At 55.8% G+C, this 20,667-nt stretch overlaps 9 protein-coding genes across 9 annotated transcripts; 5 read left to right on the forward strand and 4 right to left on the reverse strand.

Moving 5' to 3' along the window:
• Positions 1–854: 854 nt before the first annotated feature.
• On the reverse strand, positions 855–1,197 carry PG998_007407 (uncharacterized protein; the record flags this gene model as incomplete). The annotated part of the gene is given in 3 exon segments (XM_066874223.1): positions 855–987; positions 1,074–1,086; positions 1,101–1,197. The coding sequence occupies 3 exon segments, from the start codon at positions 1,195–1,197 to the stop codon at positions 855–857; spliced, it is 243 nt and encodes an 80-aa protein (XP_066730168.1).
• Positions 1,198–3,355: 2,158 nt separating this feature from the next.
• PG998_007408 (uncharacterized protein) lies at positions 3,356–3,559 on the forward strand (the record flags this gene model as incomplete). The annotated part of the gene is made up of 1 exon (XM_066874224.1): positions 3,356–3,559. The coding sequence occupies one exon, from the start codon at positions 3,356–3,358 to the stop codon at positions 3,557–3,559; it is 204 nt and encodes a 67-aa protein (XP_066730169.1).
• A 497-nt stretch (positions 3,560–4,056) lies between these two features.
• On the reverse strand, positions 4,057–5,864 carry PG998_007409 (uncharacterized protein; the record flags this gene model as incomplete). Its single annotated transcript, XM_066874225.1, has 2 exons — positions 4,057–5,502; positions 5,583–5,864. The coding sequence occupies 2 exons, from the start codon at positions 5,862–5,864 to the stop codon at positions 4,057–4,059; spliced, it is 1,728 nt and encodes a 575-aa protein (XP_066730170.1).
• A 593-nt stretch (positions 5,865–6,457) lies between these two features.
• On the forward strand, positions 6,458–7,721 carry PG998_007410 (ribosomal L28e protein family-domain-containing protein; the record flags this gene model as incomplete). Its single annotated transcript, XM_066874226.1, has 6 exons — positions 6,458–6,494; positions 6,556–6,582; positions 6,638–6,690; positions 6,742–6,775; positions 6,836–7,044; positions 7,107–7,721. The coding sequence occupies 6 exons, from the start codon at positions 6,458–6,460 to the stop codon at positions 7,719–7,721; spliced, it is 975 nt and encodes a 324-aa protein (XP_066730171.1).
• Positions 7,722–8,339: 618 nt separating this feature from the next.
• PG998_007411 (uncharacterized protein) lies at positions 8,340–9,200 on the forward strand (the record flags this gene model as incomplete). The annotated part of the gene is made up of 1 exon (XM_066874227.1): positions 8,340–9,200. The coding sequence occupies one exon, from the start codon at positions 8,340–8,342 to the stop codon at positions 9,198–9,200; it is 861 nt and encodes a 286-aa protein (XP_066730172.1).
• Positions 9,201–10,088: 888 nt separating this feature from the next.
• Positions 10,089–12,755, forward strand: PG998_007412 (GTPase-activating protein GYP7; the record flags this gene model as incomplete). The annotated part of the gene is made up of 5 exons (XM_066874228.1): positions 10,089–10,622; positions 10,676–10,889; positions 10,942–11,649; positions 11,709–12,290; positions 12,373–12,755. The coding sequence occupies 5 exons, from the start codon at positions 10,089–10,091 to the stop codon at positions 12,753–12,755; spliced, it is 2,421 nt and encodes an 806-aa protein (XP_066730173.1).
• Positions 12,756–13,310: 555 nt separating this feature from the next.
• On the reverse strand, positions 13,311–16,025 carry PG998_007413 (mannosyl-oligosaccharide glucosidase- variant; the record flags this gene model as incomplete). The annotated part of the gene is made up of 4 exons (XM_066874229.1): positions 13,311–13,652; positions 13,720–14,431; positions 14,482–15,691; positions 15,761–16,025. 4 exons carry the CDS (start codon positions 16,023–16,025, stop codon positions 13,311–13,313), a joined length of 2,529 nt encoding a protein of 842 aa, XP_066730174.1.
• A 533-nt stretch (positions 16,026–16,558) lies between these two features.
• Positions 16,559–17,383, reverse strand: PG998_007414 (uncharacterized protein; the record flags this gene model as incomplete). The annotated part of the gene is made up of 1 exon (XM_066874230.1): positions 16,559–17,383. One exon carries the CDS (start codon positions 17,381–17,383, stop codon positions 16,559–16,561), a length of 825 nt encoding a protein of 274 aa, XP_066730175.1.
• A 543-nt stretch (positions 17,384–17,926) lies between these two features.
• On the forward strand, positions 17,927–20,566 carry PG998_007415 (uncharacterized protein; the record flags this gene model as incomplete). Its single annotated transcript, XM_066874231.1, has 1 exon — positions 17,927–20,566. One exon carries the CDS (start codon positions 17,927–17,929, stop codon positions 20,564–20,566), a length of 2,640 nt encoding a protein of 879 aa, XP_066730176.1.
• Between the last annotated feature and the right edge of the window lie 101 nt (positions 20,567–20,667).

Below are 20,667 nucleotides of genomic sequence, written 5' to 3' on the forward strand. Positions count from 1 at the left end.
CTCTGGATATACCTAATCTGGGTTTCAGCTCCATCATCGCCATCCTCGGTGTGGTGGCTGAATGGGCCAGGAGGTATGAGGCTCAAACAACGTAAGATTCGCAGAGTGGACCGAAGACAGGGTCGAGGGTCTTTACGACAAAGGGCACATCGTACCCGATGCAATGGAACGACGGGAAAGCGAGGGCCAAGCAGCCGGGGTGGTGCTGCCAATGTATACCCGCCGGTAAGTTTCGTATGTATGTCAGTACGGACTATGTCTGTATCTGTGTGGCAGGTAACGTTACGAGGTGGGGTGGGGCATTCACCGCCGTCCGCCGTACTGGATATCAAATCTCTTGGCCTGAGATTCGTGGCTGAGCTCCCAGTCTATGGGGGATACAGATCAGGGCCTGCAAGATTGGGATCAATCCCAATAGCAGGCAGGCGGGCACGTAAGACGGCCCAATCCATCTTCGGTGGAAAGGCCATCGCTTACGACGACCCGTGTCTTGGATCCTCAGTCATCCACTTCCCTTCCGGCAGCCGGACTGGAATCCCAAGCGTCGGGTTGGGAAGAAGAGCCAGCGAACCGTCGGCGAGTCGACCTGGGCTGTACGGCTGTAGAAGACACACTTACACTTGCTTTCTCTCCTATCAGTAACCTGCTCGCATGTGATGGGGGCTCACCGGGGTGAATGAGTGTTGCCAAGACGCCCGAGAAGGCGTGGGGGGTTCTGGGTTCTTTGAGTGTGATCCGGAACCTTACGCGGACCTTGTACGAGGTTGCTATCGGCGAATATTGTCATATAAGAAGATTGGCCTTGCGGCGCCTGCTGGCTGGTTGGTATACTCATGTCATGTGTCCCCGATTACTCAGAACGGCCGACGAGGCGCCGAGTGCACAGCCTCGCCGGTGAAGAAGGGGGCGTGCGAGGGTATAGGCCCCGATCCGTAGGGGTCCTGAGGCCTTGTCACGGTGTGCCGGCGGTGAGGGCACAGGCTGAGGCTGGAAGGGGTTAAGTCGGGAAGGTGTCTGCTACCCGTACTAAGAAAAGTACCATGGCATGCAAGCTAGGAACCGCCGTCACTCACGTCAACTCGACTTCTGCAGTCACTTACTTGGATCTTTCTTAGCTAAGAAGCGCCTGTCCAAAGATGCCGTCAGGGCAAAGATGATATTGCCCGTCGTGGACAGCCAGCCGAAGTAACAGAACATTACTTAAGACACGGCGACTTGATAATTATCCCACTTTCGAGGCCAAAGAAATAGGGGGGCTGTGCTAATTTGGTCCATTCTTACAATTCCGCTGGGGGATGCAACCATTGAGCAACCAATGGGGGAGAAACTGGGGGCTAAAAATAGGTGGCCGTTTGGAAACCGGCCACTAGAATTGCAACGACGAGCATAAGCACTAGCCTATGGTTTTTATTCTGTTTTCTCTTTTGATCTCTGCCACTTTCACTTTCACCCCGTCACCCCTATAGTATTCCCCGGGCACCAGGTGACGGAGGTCAGTGCTCTTCAACGGGAGTCGGGACTCGCTGGCGAGGATTCCTCCCTTGGCACCTCGTGGCACCTCGTGGCACCCTTGGCAGAAGAGGAAGAAGAGGGTGTGGTACGAGCTCCAAGATTCTTTTTTACCCTGGCATTCCTGCCTGCCAGCCAATTGCTACCGAAACTGAGCCCATCCACCAACCTACCTGCGACGGTGCAGTGCTGCCCCTGAGTTGATGCCTTGGCCGTTTGCGAACCCCGTCGTGCTGATTGGCAGCGGCCGCGCGTATACCTGCTGACCGAACTGTTCGTGATGCTTCTGTTCACGCTCGGGTTTTTTTTCTTCTTCTTTTTTTTGATATCATCCATCCCCTTTCCATGGGCTCTAGAGCATGTCGGAAGCCGTCGGACGGAAAAGACCTGTCACCTGGCGCATTGGACACCGTCTACTTCTGCTTGCCTATACGGTGGCCGGCTGACTCACAGTGAATGGGTTGAGGCTTTGTCATGGTGATATGGCGACGAATCAGCAACATTCCTGATAACTAATCCCCAAGGTGGGGTGGGGTTTCACCCTACAAATTTGGAATACCCTGGAATTGTAGGCATGGAAAGAAGACGGGAGAGAGGGAGAGAGAAAGAAGGGCAATAGTCATCAACCAACCTCGAGATGTTCGGTCTTGACCGAGTAAGCATTTTCGTTTAGTTTAGCGACTCGAGAACCGAAAGTACGGTACCGACTTAGTCGACGTGCGCAGAACGATCTGCATCATCATCAACCATGTGGGCATAGGCATCCTACCCTACGTACATACAGACACATCATGGCTAATCATAATGACGGGCCCAGGGGAATGGGTAGGTGTGCGACAGAGAGAGGGAGAAGAGTACGGGTCGCTGCAGGCCGCAAGATCCAGCTGCTTCGGGAATGCTCGAGATAAGATTTGTCTTCGATGTGTCTTGGATTTGTATGCTATTTCCAGGGCACAAGCAGTATGCAGCATGCATGTGTGCAGCTGTCAGACTCATCAGACTCGCCGAGTCACCAAGTCACCAGCCAGGCCTCGCTCTTTTGGGGCATTGGTCGGGTCTTGTCATGCTCGCACAATAGGATACTGCATATGTACACACATCCATTCAGCCCTATGGCCCCCATTTTTAGAATTCCATTCGGCTTCCATGCATGCGCTGCGGTTGCGCGACGTGCAGTGCAGCTCTCTTTCCTAATCGGCTCCTCTTCCACTGTCTGGTCCCCAAAACGCCTTGTTTCTATATGCGATTCTTGCTTACTCGTACCTGGAACACCAAGGCCATTCGAGTTACCGGCCCCCTGGCCCTACCCTTTTACCTTTCAACATCATTTTATCCCACGTTTTTGAGGCTTCCAGGGGGGCCAATTTTTCTCACCAAGCACCCCCCTGTCGAGGCTGGGTTTACGTTTTTTCAGGCAGCATCTACATCTGAGGTCATCAGCTCTCCCGTTCAACGTTCGGATTCGAGGATGAGAGGTGTCTACTGCCGTACCGCCCGCCGTGCCAAGGGGGGGTGCTGCTGCGGCGCGGACGAGCCGGCGTACTTTGGCTTTTCGAGGCAACGGCTATAGCCTCCAGGCATGTCTATATAACTCGAACTCGCCCCCCGTCTAGATCCAATATCATCATCACCATCACCAACCAACAACCACAACAAACAGCAACTAATACTACTACTACTACTACTACTATATCTCTACCTTGATCTTCAGCCCATTCTTGTAGAAACAACTAGCCCTCCACACATAACAACAACCAGAAAGAAGCCTGCTTCACTCATACACACACACCACAAAACCCAAGACTCATTACTACTTCTTACTTCCAATCCTGTCCAAACATCAACAATGGCCGCCTTCACTCTCACCAACTGTCCTCAGACCCTCTCCTTCGGCCGCAGCGGCTACAACAAGGACGGCGATGACGAGGATGACAAGCGCTGCTTCGGCCGCAGTGGTTACAACAAAGATGGCGACGACGAGGACGACAAGAAGAACTTTGGACGCAGTGGCTACAACAAGGATGGCAAGGACGACGACGACGACAACTAAATGGCATCATCACGGCCACCACCATACCCTGCTCTTCTTAGAGATGTCTCCTACCCGCATCACAACAACCTCAACTTCATCTGGCGCTCTCCCCCTTGTATGGACGCCACTGTACCAACAACACCAACAGTCACTCGCTTGACACCAATTTCCTTTGTCACTGCATTGGGCCGGCGTCAGGGCATACACCACATACCCCCAGCATTCGCTTCTATTTCCATCTTGATCCTTTTGGAAAACACTGTACCACAACAACGGAAAAGACCCCTAGAAAGAATTAGAATGCTCAGGCATACACATGTACCAACAAAATCATTGCATCATCTAGACTAGACACATATCGCATCAGATCAGGCTGCATTGGGAGGGGAGTTTGGGAGGTTGATTTCTGCTGCATTTAGATAGCAAATCGCATTCATTTTCCTACACAGAACCTGTTCGAAAGACCGAGTCAGTGATTGCAGTGCGCCATTAACAAGAAATGAAACCATGAAAACTCACTTTTCGAATATGACGCCCAAAACTTCCTCGACATTGCCAGTTTCTCCACGACCGGTGATGCGCGCCAGGCAGTTCGCAGCATATCGAAGATCCTCAGCCGCGACCACAAAGTTCAGCTCATCCATAACATCCTCCGATGCTGTATTGCCCACGTAATCCTCCAGGTGCTTCCGGCACTGTGCCAGGAGCTGTCTTTGCCTTTCTGTAACGCCGTGCAGGTCCTGCAGATCTAGAGGTAGCGCCGTCAAATCGGAGAAGAGGGTGGCTAGGCAGTTGACCACTTTGTGAACACCCCCTGGATCTTGGATCTGCGCCTTAGGGGCTTGGGCTTCTTTGCATGAAATCAGCATCGGCTTAGCAGACACTCCTTCGACTTTTTCGAGGGTTGTGGCCACGAAGTCATCAACCAGCACCTCCAGCTCGTCTGTTGGAACTCCATCACACTTGTTTATCACTACGACGCCTCTGCCGACAGATTTCAGAAGCTGTAGGGTTTCCGCATCATAGAGGAGACTGTTTTCGCCTGACGAGTCCCGTTCGATCGATGCCAACACCATGATCACATCTGATTCTAAGGCCTTAGCTCGAGCTCTTCGGATGCCCTCGCGCTCTATGTCGCCTATGATGCCCTCGCTGCTAGAGCCAGAGATGCCGGGACTGTTGTCAGACCGGAAACCGGCCGTGTCCGCAAAGGTACATAAGTAACCCCGTATGTCCAAGTGTGCTTCGACGATATCTCGCGTAGTCCCGGCCTCGCCGGAGACGATAGAGGCTTCTCTGCCTACGATCTGGTTCATCAAGGAGCTTTTGCCAGCGTTTGGCGGCCCCACCAGAGCTATCCGGATGCCATTCCGAAGGAGCTCGCTCCGCTGACTGGCACCCTCGTGCACTGCGATGCCTCCAAGGATCTCCTCGACCTGCCGGGAGACGTTCGCCAGCAGGTCCGTAGGCGACTCGTCGAAGTGTTGGTCCTCAGAGAAGTCGATGATGGCCTCAATCTCGGCTCTGGCTTCTAACAACTTGTGGCGCCACTCATCGTACGTCCTTCCAAGGGCGCCATTGGAGCCCCGGACTGCAGCCCGCCGCTGCTGTTCGGTTTGGGCAGAGAGAGTATCACTGAGCGACTCGACCTGCGCGAGGTCTAGCCTGTCGTTCAAGAAAGCACGCTTGGTGAATTCGCCAGGCTCAGCGTAACGGACACGACCGGCACTGGCAGGACATGCCGAAATCGCCGCTAGTACGGCCTTCACCGTGGCGCTTCCACCATGCACGTGAAATTCCAACACATCCTCGCCCGTGACCGTCTTGGGTCCGGGAAGATACAGAACCATAGCACTCGAGTCCAAAACATTAGACCCGTCACCCTGAGGATGGAATAAAGTTCTTACACTAGCATACCGAGCCTTTGGTAAGGGGCGTCCGGGACACAGACCAGCGTATACCTGGAAGAGAGAGGAAAAGAGAGATAGAGTCAGCCCCCGGATGATGACAAGCCACCTGCCCGCTCTCACCATCAGCTCACCTCATGACAAGCTGGCCCAGATACCCTGATGACGGCTATCCCAGCCGTACCCTGGGCAGTAGACAGGGCGTAGATGGTGTCATTCTTCTGACTTGCCACTAGGTATTGCTGTTGTTGATGGAGGCATGGCTCACCACTAAGGGGTGAAACCTTTGGCCGGCCACGTGGTGAAGCAAAGACGGCGCTTCCAGTACGCAGTGTTCGATGCGCGGATACGCTGGACGAGGATCTCGTAATTTGGAGATTAAGCGACCTCGCCCGTATGGGAAGACGACGCAGCATTGACTGCTTACAACGGCTGAGTCATCAGCTCTCGCCAGCCAGCCGGTTCTGGTTCAACGATGTGGAGGATCCCGTGATGAATCTTAGTCGTGTGTACGAGGCGAGGGGATGTATGCGACGCTGGTTCTGAAGCTTCTGAAGCTTCTGAAGCTCGTCCCCCGACCCCTGTCGTTCATGCCTCCATGTACACAAGGGTATGTACAGCTTTCTAGTGGATATCCGATACGTCGATACAAGAAAACGCGCCCCACGCAGATATAGCAGATCTCTGATTGGTTGAGGCGGAATCGACAGCCTTGACTGCCGTTTTTGACCGCCCAGAAGCCCCGCCAAAATTTATTATTTCCTCCAGCAGTCTAGCAGGCAAAGCATATCGCAAAGGCGTTTGGAAGGCCTCTGATTTATATGCCAGTTCCAACATCAATTGCGAGGGAAATCCGGAGTTTCGAACCTACCAAGCTGCAATTTCGGGGTCAAACCAACCAATAGGCTGTTGCGCTTCTTTCCATACACATTGAACACCACGACATCCGATTCCGACCGCCAATCATCCACATCGCCCGCTCCTCGCTCAGCGTCGCAGCCCGCCCACCATGGCGTCCGACGAGATCGTCTGGCAGGTTATCAACCGTAAGACTCGATATCCCGCCCTGCGCTTTAGATGAAAAGCAGTCACTAACGTTGGCTATAGAGCAGTTCTGTAGTTTCAAGATCAAAAGTAGGACTTGCACCACCGGCATCTTTACGACACGCTTGTGCTAACGTGCATCTAGCTACTAAGGAACAGACATTCTGCCGCAATGAAATGAACATTACTGGTCTTTGCGTATGTCCCGGCCAGCCTATCAGGGTGTGCTCAAACTAATCAGCGAAACAGAACCGCCAGAGTTGCCCTCTAGCAAATTCAAGATGTGAGCATTCCTCCCAAGCATCCTTTCCGCCGTCTGGCGTCTAATCCTTCATGTTTGTAGATGCCACTGTTCGCGCCGCCTCCAACGGCACCATCTACCTCTATATGAAGACAATCGAGAGAGCGCATATGCCTTCCAAGCTCTGGGAGCGAAGGAAGCTATCGGCCAATTACCAGCAAGCCTTGAAACAAATCGACGATTGGTTGATTTACTGGCCACAATTCCTCCAGCACAAAGCTAAGCAGCGTCTGACACGCCTTGTGCAAGTTGTATGCATACCTCTCTTATCATACTGGGATTCATGTCGCGGTGACGCTAATATTTGCTACAGGCTATCCGATCTCGTCGTTTAGCCAAGGAAGATGCCCGTCTTGGTGAGACGATAGTCCAGAAGCTGGCGCCCAAGATCAGGAGACGCGAAGAAGTCCGAGAGCGAAAGGCGGAAGCCGCCGCCAAACTCGAGCGAACCATTGAGCGAGAACTTTTGTCGCGACTACGCGAAGGCGCATATGGCGACCAGCCCCTGAACGTGAGCGAGGGCATCTGGAAGAAGGTGCTCCGAGCTATGGAGCGGGAAGGCGAGGCCTCTCGTGACAAGGACATGGATACTGGCATCGACGAGGAAGAGAACGAAGCCGAGTATGAAATGGACGAGGAAGAGGACGGCGCCGTCGAATATGTCAGCGATATGGATGACAGCGAGGAAGACCTCGGTGACCTGGACGACTGGCTTGGCAGCGATGACGATGAGTCGCAAGATGACGAGGACTCTGCTAGTGACGAGGATGACAGCGAGGCCGAAGCGCCCAAGAAGAAGTCAGCGTCGGGTGACAAGAGGAAGAGACCTGCTGCTGCTGCTACCCGTAAGCCCAAAAAGGTGGCGAGACGGCGAGGTGAGGTGGAACGCGAGGTCGAGTTCGATCGTGCCAAGGATCTTGATTTCTAAGGAGAGAGACTCTCCCGCGAGCCGGTCTTTCCTACTGGGCTGTATACCCTTAGATGCGTTGAGGATTATTTCTGCTGGAGATTTCTTCACAAACAAAGAACGAGCCAAGACGGCGTCGGTGATGTTAACCGCCAAGCTCACGGAATGCCATTGTGTGCTTTTTCTTAGTCCATATTTCTGCTCGAGTGTCTTTGTTGTCTGGAATCGCCGATTTATTTCCTTGTCTACCGGTTTGGAGGCGGGCCAGCCACTGCCCACCCCGCCAAAGCTTAGCATTAGTACATAAGTCATAAGTCAAGCATGGCATTAGCGCACCTGCACACGCAGCATTGATCTCTCTCGAGCCTTGAAACAAGAACATTCATTCCAGCACCAACTTCGAGACGCAATTCATCTCCACTCCCTAAAACCCGCCATGACACTTTTCTGACCGATATATCAACCTAGCCGTTCACCGTCTTCCTCCCAGGACACAACTGTCCCCTCCAACCGATTGCTACACGACATTTTTCATATCCGTCCCTCGTGGAACTTGGAGAAACGACCTGACGCAGTCAACCGGAACACCACTGGGCACCAGACTGCGTAGCGAGCCTGACGCAGGCCGGCAATTCAGCCATGTCTTGGTACTCGAACATCCTGACTACCACCACCTCACGCATCAACAACCTCCAAAGAACGTTTCTGGGCGGCGAAACCGACGGTGACACGGAAGATGACACTCATGTGTGCCGAATCCTGAGGGGGTATTACACAGAGAAGGGCCGCCCCTTTCCCGGCTGGTTACCACCCGACCCCAAGGCTCCCCCGCCCGTACAACCAGTGGCTGCGCAGCCGGGCCAGGTCGGCTCGCGCTACGGCGGGCTCACCCAGCAGCAGGGCAGCGGGAGCTTGAGCTCGCTGTGGGATAACAACCCGGTTTCGCAACCGCAGGACCCGCAGAGCCTACGACGCGGCCGCGGCGCCCCTCCGCCCGCGCGACAGGCCGACCCGCGACTCAACCCGTTCGGACGCAATTCGGGAGACGGCGGCGGTCGTGAAGAGATCCAGGCGCGACCGCTGCCTAGTCAGCGCGCGGGCAGCTACCAACAATCGGGACCGGCTAGAGACGCACCGTCGTCGGGTGGTGGTGGCGGCGGTTCGGCGCAGGATCGGTTGCGACAGAGACTCTGGGGCGGCTCGCGAACGGCGAGCCCGGCCGGCAGCGGCCCGTTCCAGCCCCCGCAGGCACAACAACAGAGTAGCCATAGGGGCGGCGGCGGAGGGTCGGCTGACTACGAGGACCGATTCGCGCCGGGTGGCATGTATGACGGAGGGTCAGGTGGCAGGAGCAGCGGAGGCGATCGCCCCTTCGTGGGATCAAACTCGCCCTGGGCTAGCGGCGAACAAGATATGGGCGGCGGTGGAGGTGGCGGAAGGCCAGGCGGCCTGCCCAGCGGTCCTAGGAGGGGGTTACCAAGCGGGCCACGTATGAGATGACGACCTTCTTATCTAGACATTAAGCAAGCGATTTTCACTTCTGCATGACTCTCTGGCTGCATTTCGCCTCCGTTATGAGGATATCGGATCCAAGGTAACACGAAGCGGCCGGGCCGTTGGGTAAAGGCGTTTAGCGACAAAGAGCATGCGATGCCTGCTCAACGAAAGCAGAGACGGCAATTTGTCGCCGGCCTAGGTCAAACAAAGTGCCTTCCAAAGAATAAACGAATACTCCTCAATCGAATGTCTAGCCTGGAAATGCTATATTTTCTTGATTTTGATACCTTCTCATAGCCGCTGCCTTAACGAGTGAAGAACGAGCACGGCGACCAACACCAGGCGGTTTCCTCACGCCCTTCTCGAGGTTCGCACGATGCGACATATACCATATATTTCGATCAACGCTCATGTAGATATGAATGCCAGCTGCAAAGGGGGCAATGTTGCCTCCTCGCATTGCGTGTGTCGCCTGCGTACATACGGCGTAGCCAAACAATGACGAGGCCCGCATGGCACAGGTGACAGGCTAGGCATGCAATCAATGAAGACGCTAGTTTTTAGGTGCCGAGTACAGAGGCTCTGCCGCAAACCAGCGCGGTGGTTTGGTACCGGTACCAGCACCAGCACCAGCACTTCCTGGTCCTGGGGGCGGGCGTCGATGGCTGCGGGGCTGCTGTCCTTCTGGTGTGTTTTTAACTGCTCACATGCTCTCGTTTCCACATGTTCAAACGACTGAGGTGCTTCTTGGGTTATTGAGACGCATTTCTCTGAGTGCTAGCTTGGAAAGTCCGTGTTCATTTATTCTGGCCAGACTCTGCTGGCCGTCGGGATCTCAACCACTTGCATCTGGATCGAGACTGCTTCATCACGTACGCTATACCCAGAGCCATGACATCAGGGTCGGATCCCCCACCATCGTCCACTACACCAGGACGACCCGCGTCACCCACGGGGAGCTTCGTCGCCATGAGTGACGACGAGGAGGGCGAGTACAACACCATCACACACACCGAGTCGGGCCGTGGGGTCAAGCTGTTATTCTCCAAGAGCAAGGTCTATGTCCACCCGACCCCTTCAGCCAAGGACAATATCCCGGGCTTTATCGCCCTGCTGCAACAGAAAGGACCCCGGAACGAGCGGCCCACATCCTCAAGTTCGAGAACGTCTAATTCGCCTGCTTCCTCCGATCTTTTGCTGGCATGGATCCCAGAGACGTCTTTGGGGGAAGCTGCTAGCATCTACGTCAAAGTCGACTTGACCGACGACGAGTCGCCGCCCAAACAAAGCTATCTCGTCCCGCCCCCGCCAACGGTCACGGCCCACCGGGGCTCTATCGGCCATTACTCATTCGCAATACCCGCCAGTGCCATCTATTCGCTCTTAGTGCGGCCGCCTAGTCTGGGCTGGTGGTTCGGGTCGCTGGTGATAAACACGAAGGCGGGCGACTCGTTCCCTGCTCTGTTCTTTCACGATAGCGAATGCCAGTCGACGATTCTGCAAAAAAGAAGCGGGCCCGTGATCAGTTCGACCCCTTTGACAAGAATGGGCAGATGTTTTGGGGCGGCGATGAGGTGCTCAGGTGGCTCAAGCGTTACATCAAGATTGAAAGGAGCGGCGCCGAGCCTAACATATATCTCGTTGAGCCTACTAAAGAGGATAGTGAAGCCTTCGGTGGCAAGTTGACTTCCAGTAGCCCTACTCAGGCCGGCGGACGGGATAGTGCTCGGGGCGTATCCGGCAGGGGGCGGCGCTCAGGCGGGGTCCAGTAGGCAGAACGCTGATGGCCAGATGGATCCCGTCATGAAGTTTGTCAAGGAGACAGGCTGGAACATCATGGAAAAGTTCAGCAAGGTCACCACTTTCACCAGGAGAGCTGCGCAGGATGTGCTGGACAATCCGAACGTACCGCCCCAAGTGCGAAGGCTGATGAGAAACCCCGAGGTCCAGACGATACAAGATGAATTCGACAGTGCGAGGATCTATCTCGCGAGGTGGGCTATGGGTATCGCCGAGCAGAGTGAGCGAGACAGGAGCCAGCGAATCTGGACGGCGAGGGATGTGCTGGAGATGGAAGATACCGATGTCGGCGAATTCGAACTGCTGGAGGCGAGCTCTTTGTCTCTCGAGGAGCGGAGGAAACCAGTCACGCAGAAGGAGTGGACTACCTTCTTCGATCCCAGGACTGGCCGGCTTTCCGTCACTGTCGATGAGGTCAAGGAGCGGGTATTCCACGGAGGGCTAGATGCCGAAGATGGTGTCCGAAAGGAGGCATGGCTCTTCCTTCTTGGCGTCCATGACTGGTATAGCACGGCCGAGGAGCGAAGAGCACAAATGGCCTCTCTGCGAGACGAATACGTGAAACTCAAGGCCTCCTGGTGGGATAGGCTGGTCGACCTCGGAGGTGATGGCGAGGAAGGTGAATGGTGGAGAGAGCAGAGAACCCGTATTGGTGAGTCACCCCCCTCATACAACCAGCTTATTTGGAGTATTTTCTCACCTAAATGACAGAAAAGGATGTTCATCGAACTGACCGTACGGTTCCCATATTTGCTGGCGAGGATATCCCACATCCGGATCCCGACTCGCCCTTTGCCGAGGTTGGGACGAATGTGCACCTGGAGCAGATGAAGGATATGCTCTTGACCTACAACGAGTATAACAAGGATCTCGGCTACGTGCAAGGCATGTCTGACCTCCTTGCCCCTATATACGCCGTCATGCAAGATGATGCCATTGCTTTCTGGGGCTTCCAGCATTTCATGGACCGCATGGAGCGAAACTTTCTGCGGGATCAGTCAGGGATGCGGAATCAACTACTGACTTTGGATCACCTGGTCCAATTTATGGACCCGAAACTCTACCTGCACCTGCAGAAGGCTGATAGCACAAATTTCTTCTTCTTCTTCCGGATGTTGCTCGTGTGGTATAAGCGCGAGTTCAGGTGGATGGACGTTTTGCACCTCTGGGAAGTCCTCTGGACAGACTATCAGAGCAGCAGCTTCCACCTGTTCATCGCCTTGGCTATACTCGAGAAGCATCGCGATGTTATCATGACCCATCTTCTGCACTTCGATGAGGTCCTGAAATATGGTAAGTTCTAAAACGCCTTTGCTCCCCTCAAATGTTTGGAAAGGGGATGGTTTTATTAACCTGTGACTTTGCATCTGTCTAGTGAATGAGCTATCCAATACCATGGATCTGGACTCGACGCTCATCCGTGCCGAGGCTCTGTTCAAGCGCTTTCATAGGCTCGTGGAGACCATCGACAAGAAGCAGAACTTCCCAAAGCCAAGGGTGCAGCGCAAGTCCTCGACGTCGTCGTCTACGGCGGTCACCACACCTGCGTCGGTACCCCCGACCAGTCCGCCCGCACCAGCGTCGTCCTCGAATACGGCACAGACATCCCCCAGCGCCACGGGCAAGGCCAAAGAAGACCAGCAGAGGAAAATAATCAGCCCTGAGCTCCGTAAGCTACTGAGCAGGGATGTCGAGGTCCTGCCTAGGAAGGTGGTGCGGAAGCAAGGGGATGGTTTTACAGCAGAGGCTAGGAAGTAGTGACCTTCTATGAAGCTATGCCAAAGCGGTAAGATCTCCACGTGAGATGTAAGAGTAGGTAGCATCAAGCAACCTCAAATGGAGATATCCGGGGGCTCTTGTTACGAATCAGCACATTATCGGCTCGGGAAGTTTGGTTGTAGGGGTACATACACTGCTTTTACTGGGTATTGGGGAGGAAGGAACGTTTGGCGTACAGGGCAGGCATTTTAGGACGCATGATCGACCAACCAGATTCATCATCAAGTCATAGTGTATTAAGCAATTTTCATGTTTCATTTCCTCGTTACCTGAGAAGGGGGTATGTCCACCAGAGCTGCACGTTTGGGGAAAAGAGGAAGATGGTTCGACGACTATATACACTCGGCAGCTACTCGTTCCTGCCTCGTAGGTGGAACCAAATCCTCGACATTCTTTTCTTGGTCTGTGCCACCGAGAACAATTTTCGTTCAAAAATATGCTCGCCTTCATATGGCATCATCTGATGGCCTGTAGAACAGAAGGGGTATACCGCATTGCGCAGAAATCATCATCGCCCTGAGAGAAAACCAATATTTATAGCTCGTCGTGGCTATCAGCAGACTTTTCGGGCTCCGAAGCGTCCGAGGAAGACGACGACACCGAGGAAGGTGAAGCCGTCGAGGAAGACGAGGCAGCTGAGGAAGAGGCCGAGGCCACGTTGCTCAAGTCGGGCATGGCCATGATCTTGACCACCAAGCTCGTCCAGCCGGTGAAGTGCTGGGTACGCTGGCCCTTACCCGTCTCTGGGTCGTACTGTTCCCATGCGAAGCCAGTCTCTTCCCAGCTCTGGTACACTGTCTCTACGAGGTTCTTGCGCAGCCGAGTGTACAGATCCGCTGCCTTTGACTGGAACGGCCCGTTTTGTAGAGCAACATGCTGCAGAAGTAAAATGATTAGTATTCGTCAACCTTGACTTGGACGGAATTAGGGGACATCGACTTACTTGCAGCTGCAGGACCGCGAGGTAGTTGAGAGGCATCCACACAGGGCTCCGCCAGTAGTTCTCCTCAGTTCCGTACAGGGGCGAGCTCTTGCTCAGACTGCGGATGCCGTGGGGGCTGAAGAGTTCCTCTTCGTTGCCGAGAAGGTCGAGGGTCTTGCCCAGGTGAGGATCGTCGGGCTCCAGCAGGCCAACAAGGAAGGGGAACAGGGAGATGTAGCCCTTGTGGCAGACCAACTGGTGCTCTTCGAAGTCATCAATAGTGGCATCGCAGAAACATCCCTCCTTCTCAGACCAATGCAGATCCACAAGGTTGTGTTGGATGTTGTCGAGGACCGTATCGTAGTCCTTGGCGTCGTCGACCTCTCCGATGGCTTTGGCAACCGTGGAAAGGGTCTTGGCCATCAGTCCAACCCAGGACATCAGATCCACGTGGAGCTCACCTGGGTGGGGTGGCTGTGGTCGCGGATAATCGTCGAGACCGCTGGTTAAGATGTGAGAGATAGTGCGTCCGCGCCATCTATAGGCCTCTCGGCTAGAGTGAGCTTCCCGGTCATAGGAGCGAATGTCACCATATTGCGTCTTCTTGAACCAGTAGAACTGGCGGCGCAGGAGGGGGTATAGCTCCTGCAGATACTTAACACCAAGCGATGAGTTCTCGATATGGGCGCTCTCCAACTTGATACCCTGAGTTGACAACGTCTCTTTGCTCGCACTGCCGGTGCCGTTCGCTTCCTTCTGTAGCTTATGCAGGAACTTTTCCACAATGAAGAACAGAGTTGGGGGTTGGCATAGTGGGGATATTGGACCTGGAAAGCTTCGGGGACCTTGCTTCGAGCCTCATGTCCAAGGATCTGTTCCCGAGCGATCCAGCCGTCTTCGTCCATCAAATTGTACCAGCTCTTCACGATCTCCAGAGCGAGGTCCATATCCCAGTCGGCAATCGGGAGAAGGTGGAAGCCTTCGTCCCACAAAAAGCCACGGGGGAAGAAGGGTCTGGACGGAATGCTCGTGAACAGTTCGTAAGGACCTTCTAGCTGCTCCTGCTTCCTGGCCCTGGCCGCCTCGGCCTCTTCCCAGAAACCCTCGTTCTCCTCTTCGTACTCGGGAGCATAGGAACGATCAACCAGATGCTGGCCATTGAAGTAACCAATGCCACCAGCCAAGTTGGACAGCATACTGCGGCCCAGTCTCCGGTATTTTTCATCCTTGAAGGGGGCTTGGGGCGCGAAGACTTCTGAGTACTTGTCGTTGAACGACTCGGTGGTCGACTTGATCTCGCGTGTGAGATCCTCACTGGTGACCTCCTTTCCAGCTGACGCGCTCGAAAACAGAATGTCGAACTCAAAGGGGCCCTCAAAGGTTTTTTGGATCATTTGTACATTGCCTTCGGCCGGGCTGTTGGCCACCTGATAAACCTGCCAAGGGGGCGGCGCATGTTCTGCGCCGTATGTCTCAACAATCATGTCGACACTCTTCTTGAGCTGTGTGAAGAGTAGTGCTTTTCCTTGCCAGGAATGCTCCTCGGGTACGGTCAAGGAATGGACCAATGTCTGGTCGCCCTTCCGCTCTGCTGAGATGGGATGGTTGCTGGTTGGGTGGTCTCCAGTCCCTTTAGTCACGACAAGCTTGTAGTCGCCCAGGCCGGCCGAGGAACCCTTGAGGGTGATGTCGCCGCTGAAGCCAGTACTATCACTCTCGCCCGAAACATCAAGGGTGTGCCCCAAGCCTTCGGTGTTGGCGTAGAAGACGACAGTGGTCTCGAGACCTTCTGGAGCATCTTCGCGGGGTTCACCCTTGACACGGACGGCCCAGCTTCCGCCGTGGGCACCACCGGGTATCTTGACGAAGCTCGTGGTCATGTCGATCTTGTTGCCAGCATCGTGGATTGTTTGGACGCCGCCTTTCCGGGTGTCGTATTCATCCCAGCCGTAACCGGCCATGCCTTCGTTTTGCTCGCAGGTCCAGCGGAAATCTAAATAGAGAAGCAAGCGGTCAACACGGACGTTCCTCGCAGTACATCAATGGGTTTGTTGTCACGTACTGTGCTGCACATCCTGAAAGTTGTCGACCTTGGCCCACATAAGACCAGCCATCAGGCTCTTGGGGATGCGCGGGCGGAGGCCAAAGTACAGATTGGGTCGGTAGGGCCCCCATAGCAAGCTCTGGTTGTTGAGACGAGTGATCTCAGAGCTGAGGACGGATTCGTCTCCATCTTGGGCGTGGGCAAAGCTGGTGGTGCAGCCTATGCCGAGGAGGCACACGATGAAGGACAGCAGCGTTGCCGCCAGTTGGTTACGCAACGCCATGGCACGCCGAATCAAGAGGGCATTGGCGTCGCTATCAGAATGGTTGTGTGCAGAGGGGCGGGTGTTTTGTGCAATTTCTTCGGGAGAGTCTTTTTGTTCCTGCTTCGCCTGGCAGTTGAAGTTGTGGTGTGTTGACGAGGCGAGCTCCAGTTCTCCTCCAGCTCTGCAGCTCCCCAAAAGCCACGACACGGGAGCTACTGGGCCTTAATCTAGACCCCCCTCCCCCAGTGTCTGAAACTGACGTCGATTGGGGGGCAGCTTCAGTGCATGTACCTGAATTAGGTGGTCCCCAGCTGTCCTTTAGCGTCATTTTTCAGGGTCAAGCGCGGGGCATCGTCCCTGTTTCTTGGTCTGATAGCGATAACGGCTGCTGCAGGTGAGTATACGCCAAAAAAGAAAATGTGTATGGTATATATCATCTGTATATGCTTGGTACTTAGTGTGCACTCTGCTACTGCGCATCTTGCAATTGCACCCTCTGTAAGACGGCTATTGGGTATCATATCCGATCTGCCTCTTCATTTATTCTACGCCTACTGGTGTCCTGGACTGAGCGGCCGGTTGAACCCACCGATTCTGTTCATGTACTGGCGATACTCCGTCTTCTTCTCCTTCCTCACTGCACCGACGTTGTTGCCCTTTACCTTGGAGCCCTTGGTGGTGCCGAATCCCCCGAAGCCCATCATGGCAGCCATGTCCATGTCGGCCTCGACATCCACGTCGTCCTCGTCCTCCTGGTGATCATCCCCCATAGTAGTATCATTATCGCGCTGCGGAGTATGGCGTCTTCCTTCGCCGGCTTTTTCGACGTCTCTGTTCTGGCTGGTCCGTGAACGCTCGTCCCCTTTGCCAACCCGAAATGACAGGGGCGTATTACTGTCTCTGTCTGGTTGCTGTTTTGCACGCGTTGGAAGGTCGGCGCTGTGCTCCGAGTGGTTAGCGCGGCGCGGCGGGCTGCCTTCGCGCCTGCTCCCTTCCCTGCTCGGGAGGACAGCGTCTTCGTCGCAGTATCTCGATCTAGGCTCGTCTCGGTCGTCCCTCCGGCGCCTGTCGTAGTCTCGATCGCGTCCTCCGTATCCTCGGTCATGGCCACCGTCGCCGCGCTGGTATTGGCGGTTATCCCTCCCACCGCGGTCACGGCCTCCTCCGTCTCTGTCCCTGCGATCGCGCGAGCGGTCGCGTCTTTCTCTCCGAGGCGAGGCTGAACGGGTTCTGTGGCGGTCGTCTCTCCCGCCGCGTCTATCTTGGTGGCGATCGTGATCAGGGTCGTCCCGGCGGTTGTCCCGTGGGCCATCTCTGCGTCCACCGCCGTAGCCGGCTCCACGGTCACGGCCGCCCCGTCTAGGGTTGTCCGCCATGGTGCTGAAAGATGAAGATGGCTATGGCCGACGCGTTTGTTGATGCGGAATTTGTAGTAGTGGGGGCCAATGCAGCGCGAGTGGTAAGTGATAATCAATGGGACAAAGAGAATCGACGCTTCGCGAGCTGGGCGACAAGGAAGCTTGCTAGGCTAGTCGGCCTGTGGGGAAACGGTTGGTAGTGGGGCCGGAAAGACCTTCCCATGAAATCCCCGGACAGCACAAGAGCCTCGCCTGCCTCGCCTGCCTCGCCGTGACTGACTGCCTACTTACTTGCTGCTTGCTGCCTGAGATCTGAGATGTAATGACTCGGCAATGTACTAATGGGATGCCTATGACAGAGGCGTAGTGGGCCGTCACAGGGATCCCACCTAAGCTTACCTGCTTCTTGGAGGCACTGATTTGCCACATGACACCGCCACTAACTAAACGCTGCAGGAGACTCCCGCCAAACCAATTATTGCCCTCTTCCGGCCTTGGATTCCGAGAAGGTGAACATCGCTGGCGTGTCTGGGCGAGAGAGAGATACTACTTACAACAGTGATGTCCCGCCCCAGGATCCTGTTCCTGGACGCCTACGACTCCTTCAGTAACAATATTGTCTCGTTACTGACCGGGCTCCTCGCCGCGGATGTCGACGTCTTACCCATCGACGCCCCGGAGCTGGCGCCCGAGAGCCCCGGCTTCCACGACGCCCTGAGACGCAAGCTCCGACGTTACCATGCCGTGGTCTGCGGGCCAGGGCCGGGATCGCCCACCTCCCCAGTCGATGTGGGGCTCATCAAGCACATCTGGGACCTCGGCCTCGAGGACCAGCACCTGCTCCCGGTCCTGGGCATTTGCCTCGGCCACCAAAGCCTCGCCGTCAGCTGCGGCGCTCGCATCCGCAAACTGTCGACGGGGCTGCATGGCATGATCCGCCTCATCGACCATCGCCCGCCTGCGAACGGCAGGGACGCCGCCGACGCCGCCGCTAACATCTTTGGCGACGTGCCGCCTTTCCAAGCGACACTTTACCACAGCCTGTGCGCCGATGTCGGACAGGACTCCGTCTCGGACGCCGACTGGCCCACGACGAAATGGGCCCCGCCGGCGCAGATGCCCGACATTGTTCCCCTGGCGTGGGTGGACGAACAACGCCCGGGCTTCGTGGAGCGTATCCTGATGGGGATGCGGCACGCGACGAAACCGTTTTGGGGCTTGCAGTACCATCCAGAGTCTATATGCTCTGAGCCGACCGGGCACCAAGTTATAAAAAACTGGTTCAGTCAGGCCATGGAATGGAGTGCGGCTAGGGGCAGGACGGTCGAGCCATGCTTCTCTCTGCCCGAATCCGGTTCTACGAAGCCCAGCTTGATGTCCGACCTGGTGACAGACCCCCAGGTTTGGGAAGGCTATAAGAGACGCTTGCCTTTTCCCGACGGGCCGTCAAGATACAGCTATAAGACGATATCTTTGCCGCCGCATATCGAAGCACCCGACATTGTAGAAATTCTGCAGGCCGATAGCCAGGAACACATAATCCTGGACTCCGCCAGTGCCCGTGCTAAGCGTATCGGCTTGGACGTTCGAGGGCGCTACAGTATAATCGCGTTGGACGTCGACGAAGCCCTGCGGCTTGAGTATCATGTCGGTGATAAAGCTGCCACAGTCCGCGTGCCCTCTCTGGGAGATGGAGCCCGCCAGACCGTGGGACTCGGCGCAGGCTCCGTCTGGCACGTCCTGGCCGCGTTCCTCGAGGCTCGTAAAGTTGCTGCCAGAAGTGACGACTCGCCGTTCGTCGGGGGCTTCATGGGCTTCGCGACATATGAATTGGGCCTGGAGTGCATCGATGTGAACATTATGGAAAAGAGGCAACACAGCAGACCAGACTTGAGCTTTTCGTGGATAACCAAAAGCATCGTCATTGACCACCTGGAGGGAACGATACGCATCCAGAGCCTGCAGCCGTCGACTGTCGACGCGGCCACTTGGATGGAACAAACGAGCAATACTATGCAAAGCTCGAATATCTGGACCGACGGTCTGAGGCTCAACACCGACAAGATCAAGGACATCGACAACTTAACGCCTCCTGTCACCCCGACGGTGATTCCACCGGCTCCAAGCATTTTGGCGCCCGAGGCACACGCGTATGACGCGAAAGTCCGCCAATGCCAGGACTTCATCGCGGCCGGCAATTCGTACGAGCTCTGCCTGACCGACCAGACGACCATCACGCGCGCCAAAAGCCCCCAAGAGGCAACGGCGACCGGCCTGGCGGCGGCGGAGACCCCCAGCTGGGCGCCTTCGAGCGCCACCGCCAAGGTGCCGAGCGCGTGGCAGCTGTACCGCTCGCTCCGCGCGCGGCAGCCGGCGCCCTTCGGATCCTATCTCCGGCTCGGCGGCGCCACGCTGATCAGCAGCTCGCCTGAGCGATTCCTCGAATACACGGCTGACGGGCTGTGCTCGATGCGGCCCATGAAGGGCACCGTCCGCAAGTCCGAGGCCGGCACCGCCACGCTCGCGCAGGCCGAGCGCATCCTGCACGTGCCCAAGGAGGAGGCCGAGAACCTCATGATCGTCGACCTGGTCCGCCACGATCTGCACAGCGTCTGCGGGCCGGGACGCGTCACGGTGCCGCAGCTGCTCAAGGTTGAGGAGTACGCGAGCGTCTTCCAGATGATCAGTGTCGTCGAGGGTCAGCTTCCTCCTACCGAAACCGCCACCGACGAAAGGAACACCAAAACCACCACCACCACCACTACTACCGCTGCTGCTGCTGCTTCTTCTTCTTTCTCTTCGGCATCAACATCACTGCCACCGCCACCACTACTAAGAAGTCATCATTACACGGGCTTGGACGTGCTGGCCGCCAGTCTCCCGCCGGGCTCCATGACGGGTGCGCCCAAGAAGCGCAGCTGCGAGATCCTGCAGGGCATCGAGACCCACCGCGAACGGAGCCTGTACTCGGGTGTCGTGGGATACATGGACGCCGCAGGGCGCGGCGACTGGAGCGTGACCATCCGTAGTCTGTTCCGCTGGGACGACGAGACGGCGCAGGAAATCGAGGTGTGGCGCATCGGCGCCGGCGGGGCCGTGACGGCGCTCAGCACGCCCGAGGGCGAGACGGAGGAGATGTTCGTCAAGCTGAAGGGTCCGTTGGGCATCTTCAGTGAGCAGCAGTCGCAGCCTCGCTCCTAGTTAGTAGACGACGATGGACCCCCACACATTCACATGTGGCGATTCCTTCACACGAAGGCTTCTTTTCTTTTCTTTTCCCCCTTCAATATTTCAGCTTTGTC

The sequence above is a fragment of the Apiospora kogelbergensis genome, assembly GCF_038363985.1.
Source record: "Apiospora kogelbergensis strain CBS 113332 chromosome Unknown utg000005l_segment0_segment0, whole genome shotgun sequence".
NCBI classification, from domain to species: Eukaryota; Fungi; Ascomycota; class Sordariomycetes; order Amphisphaeriales; family Apiosporaceae; genus Apiospora; species Apiospora kogelbergensis.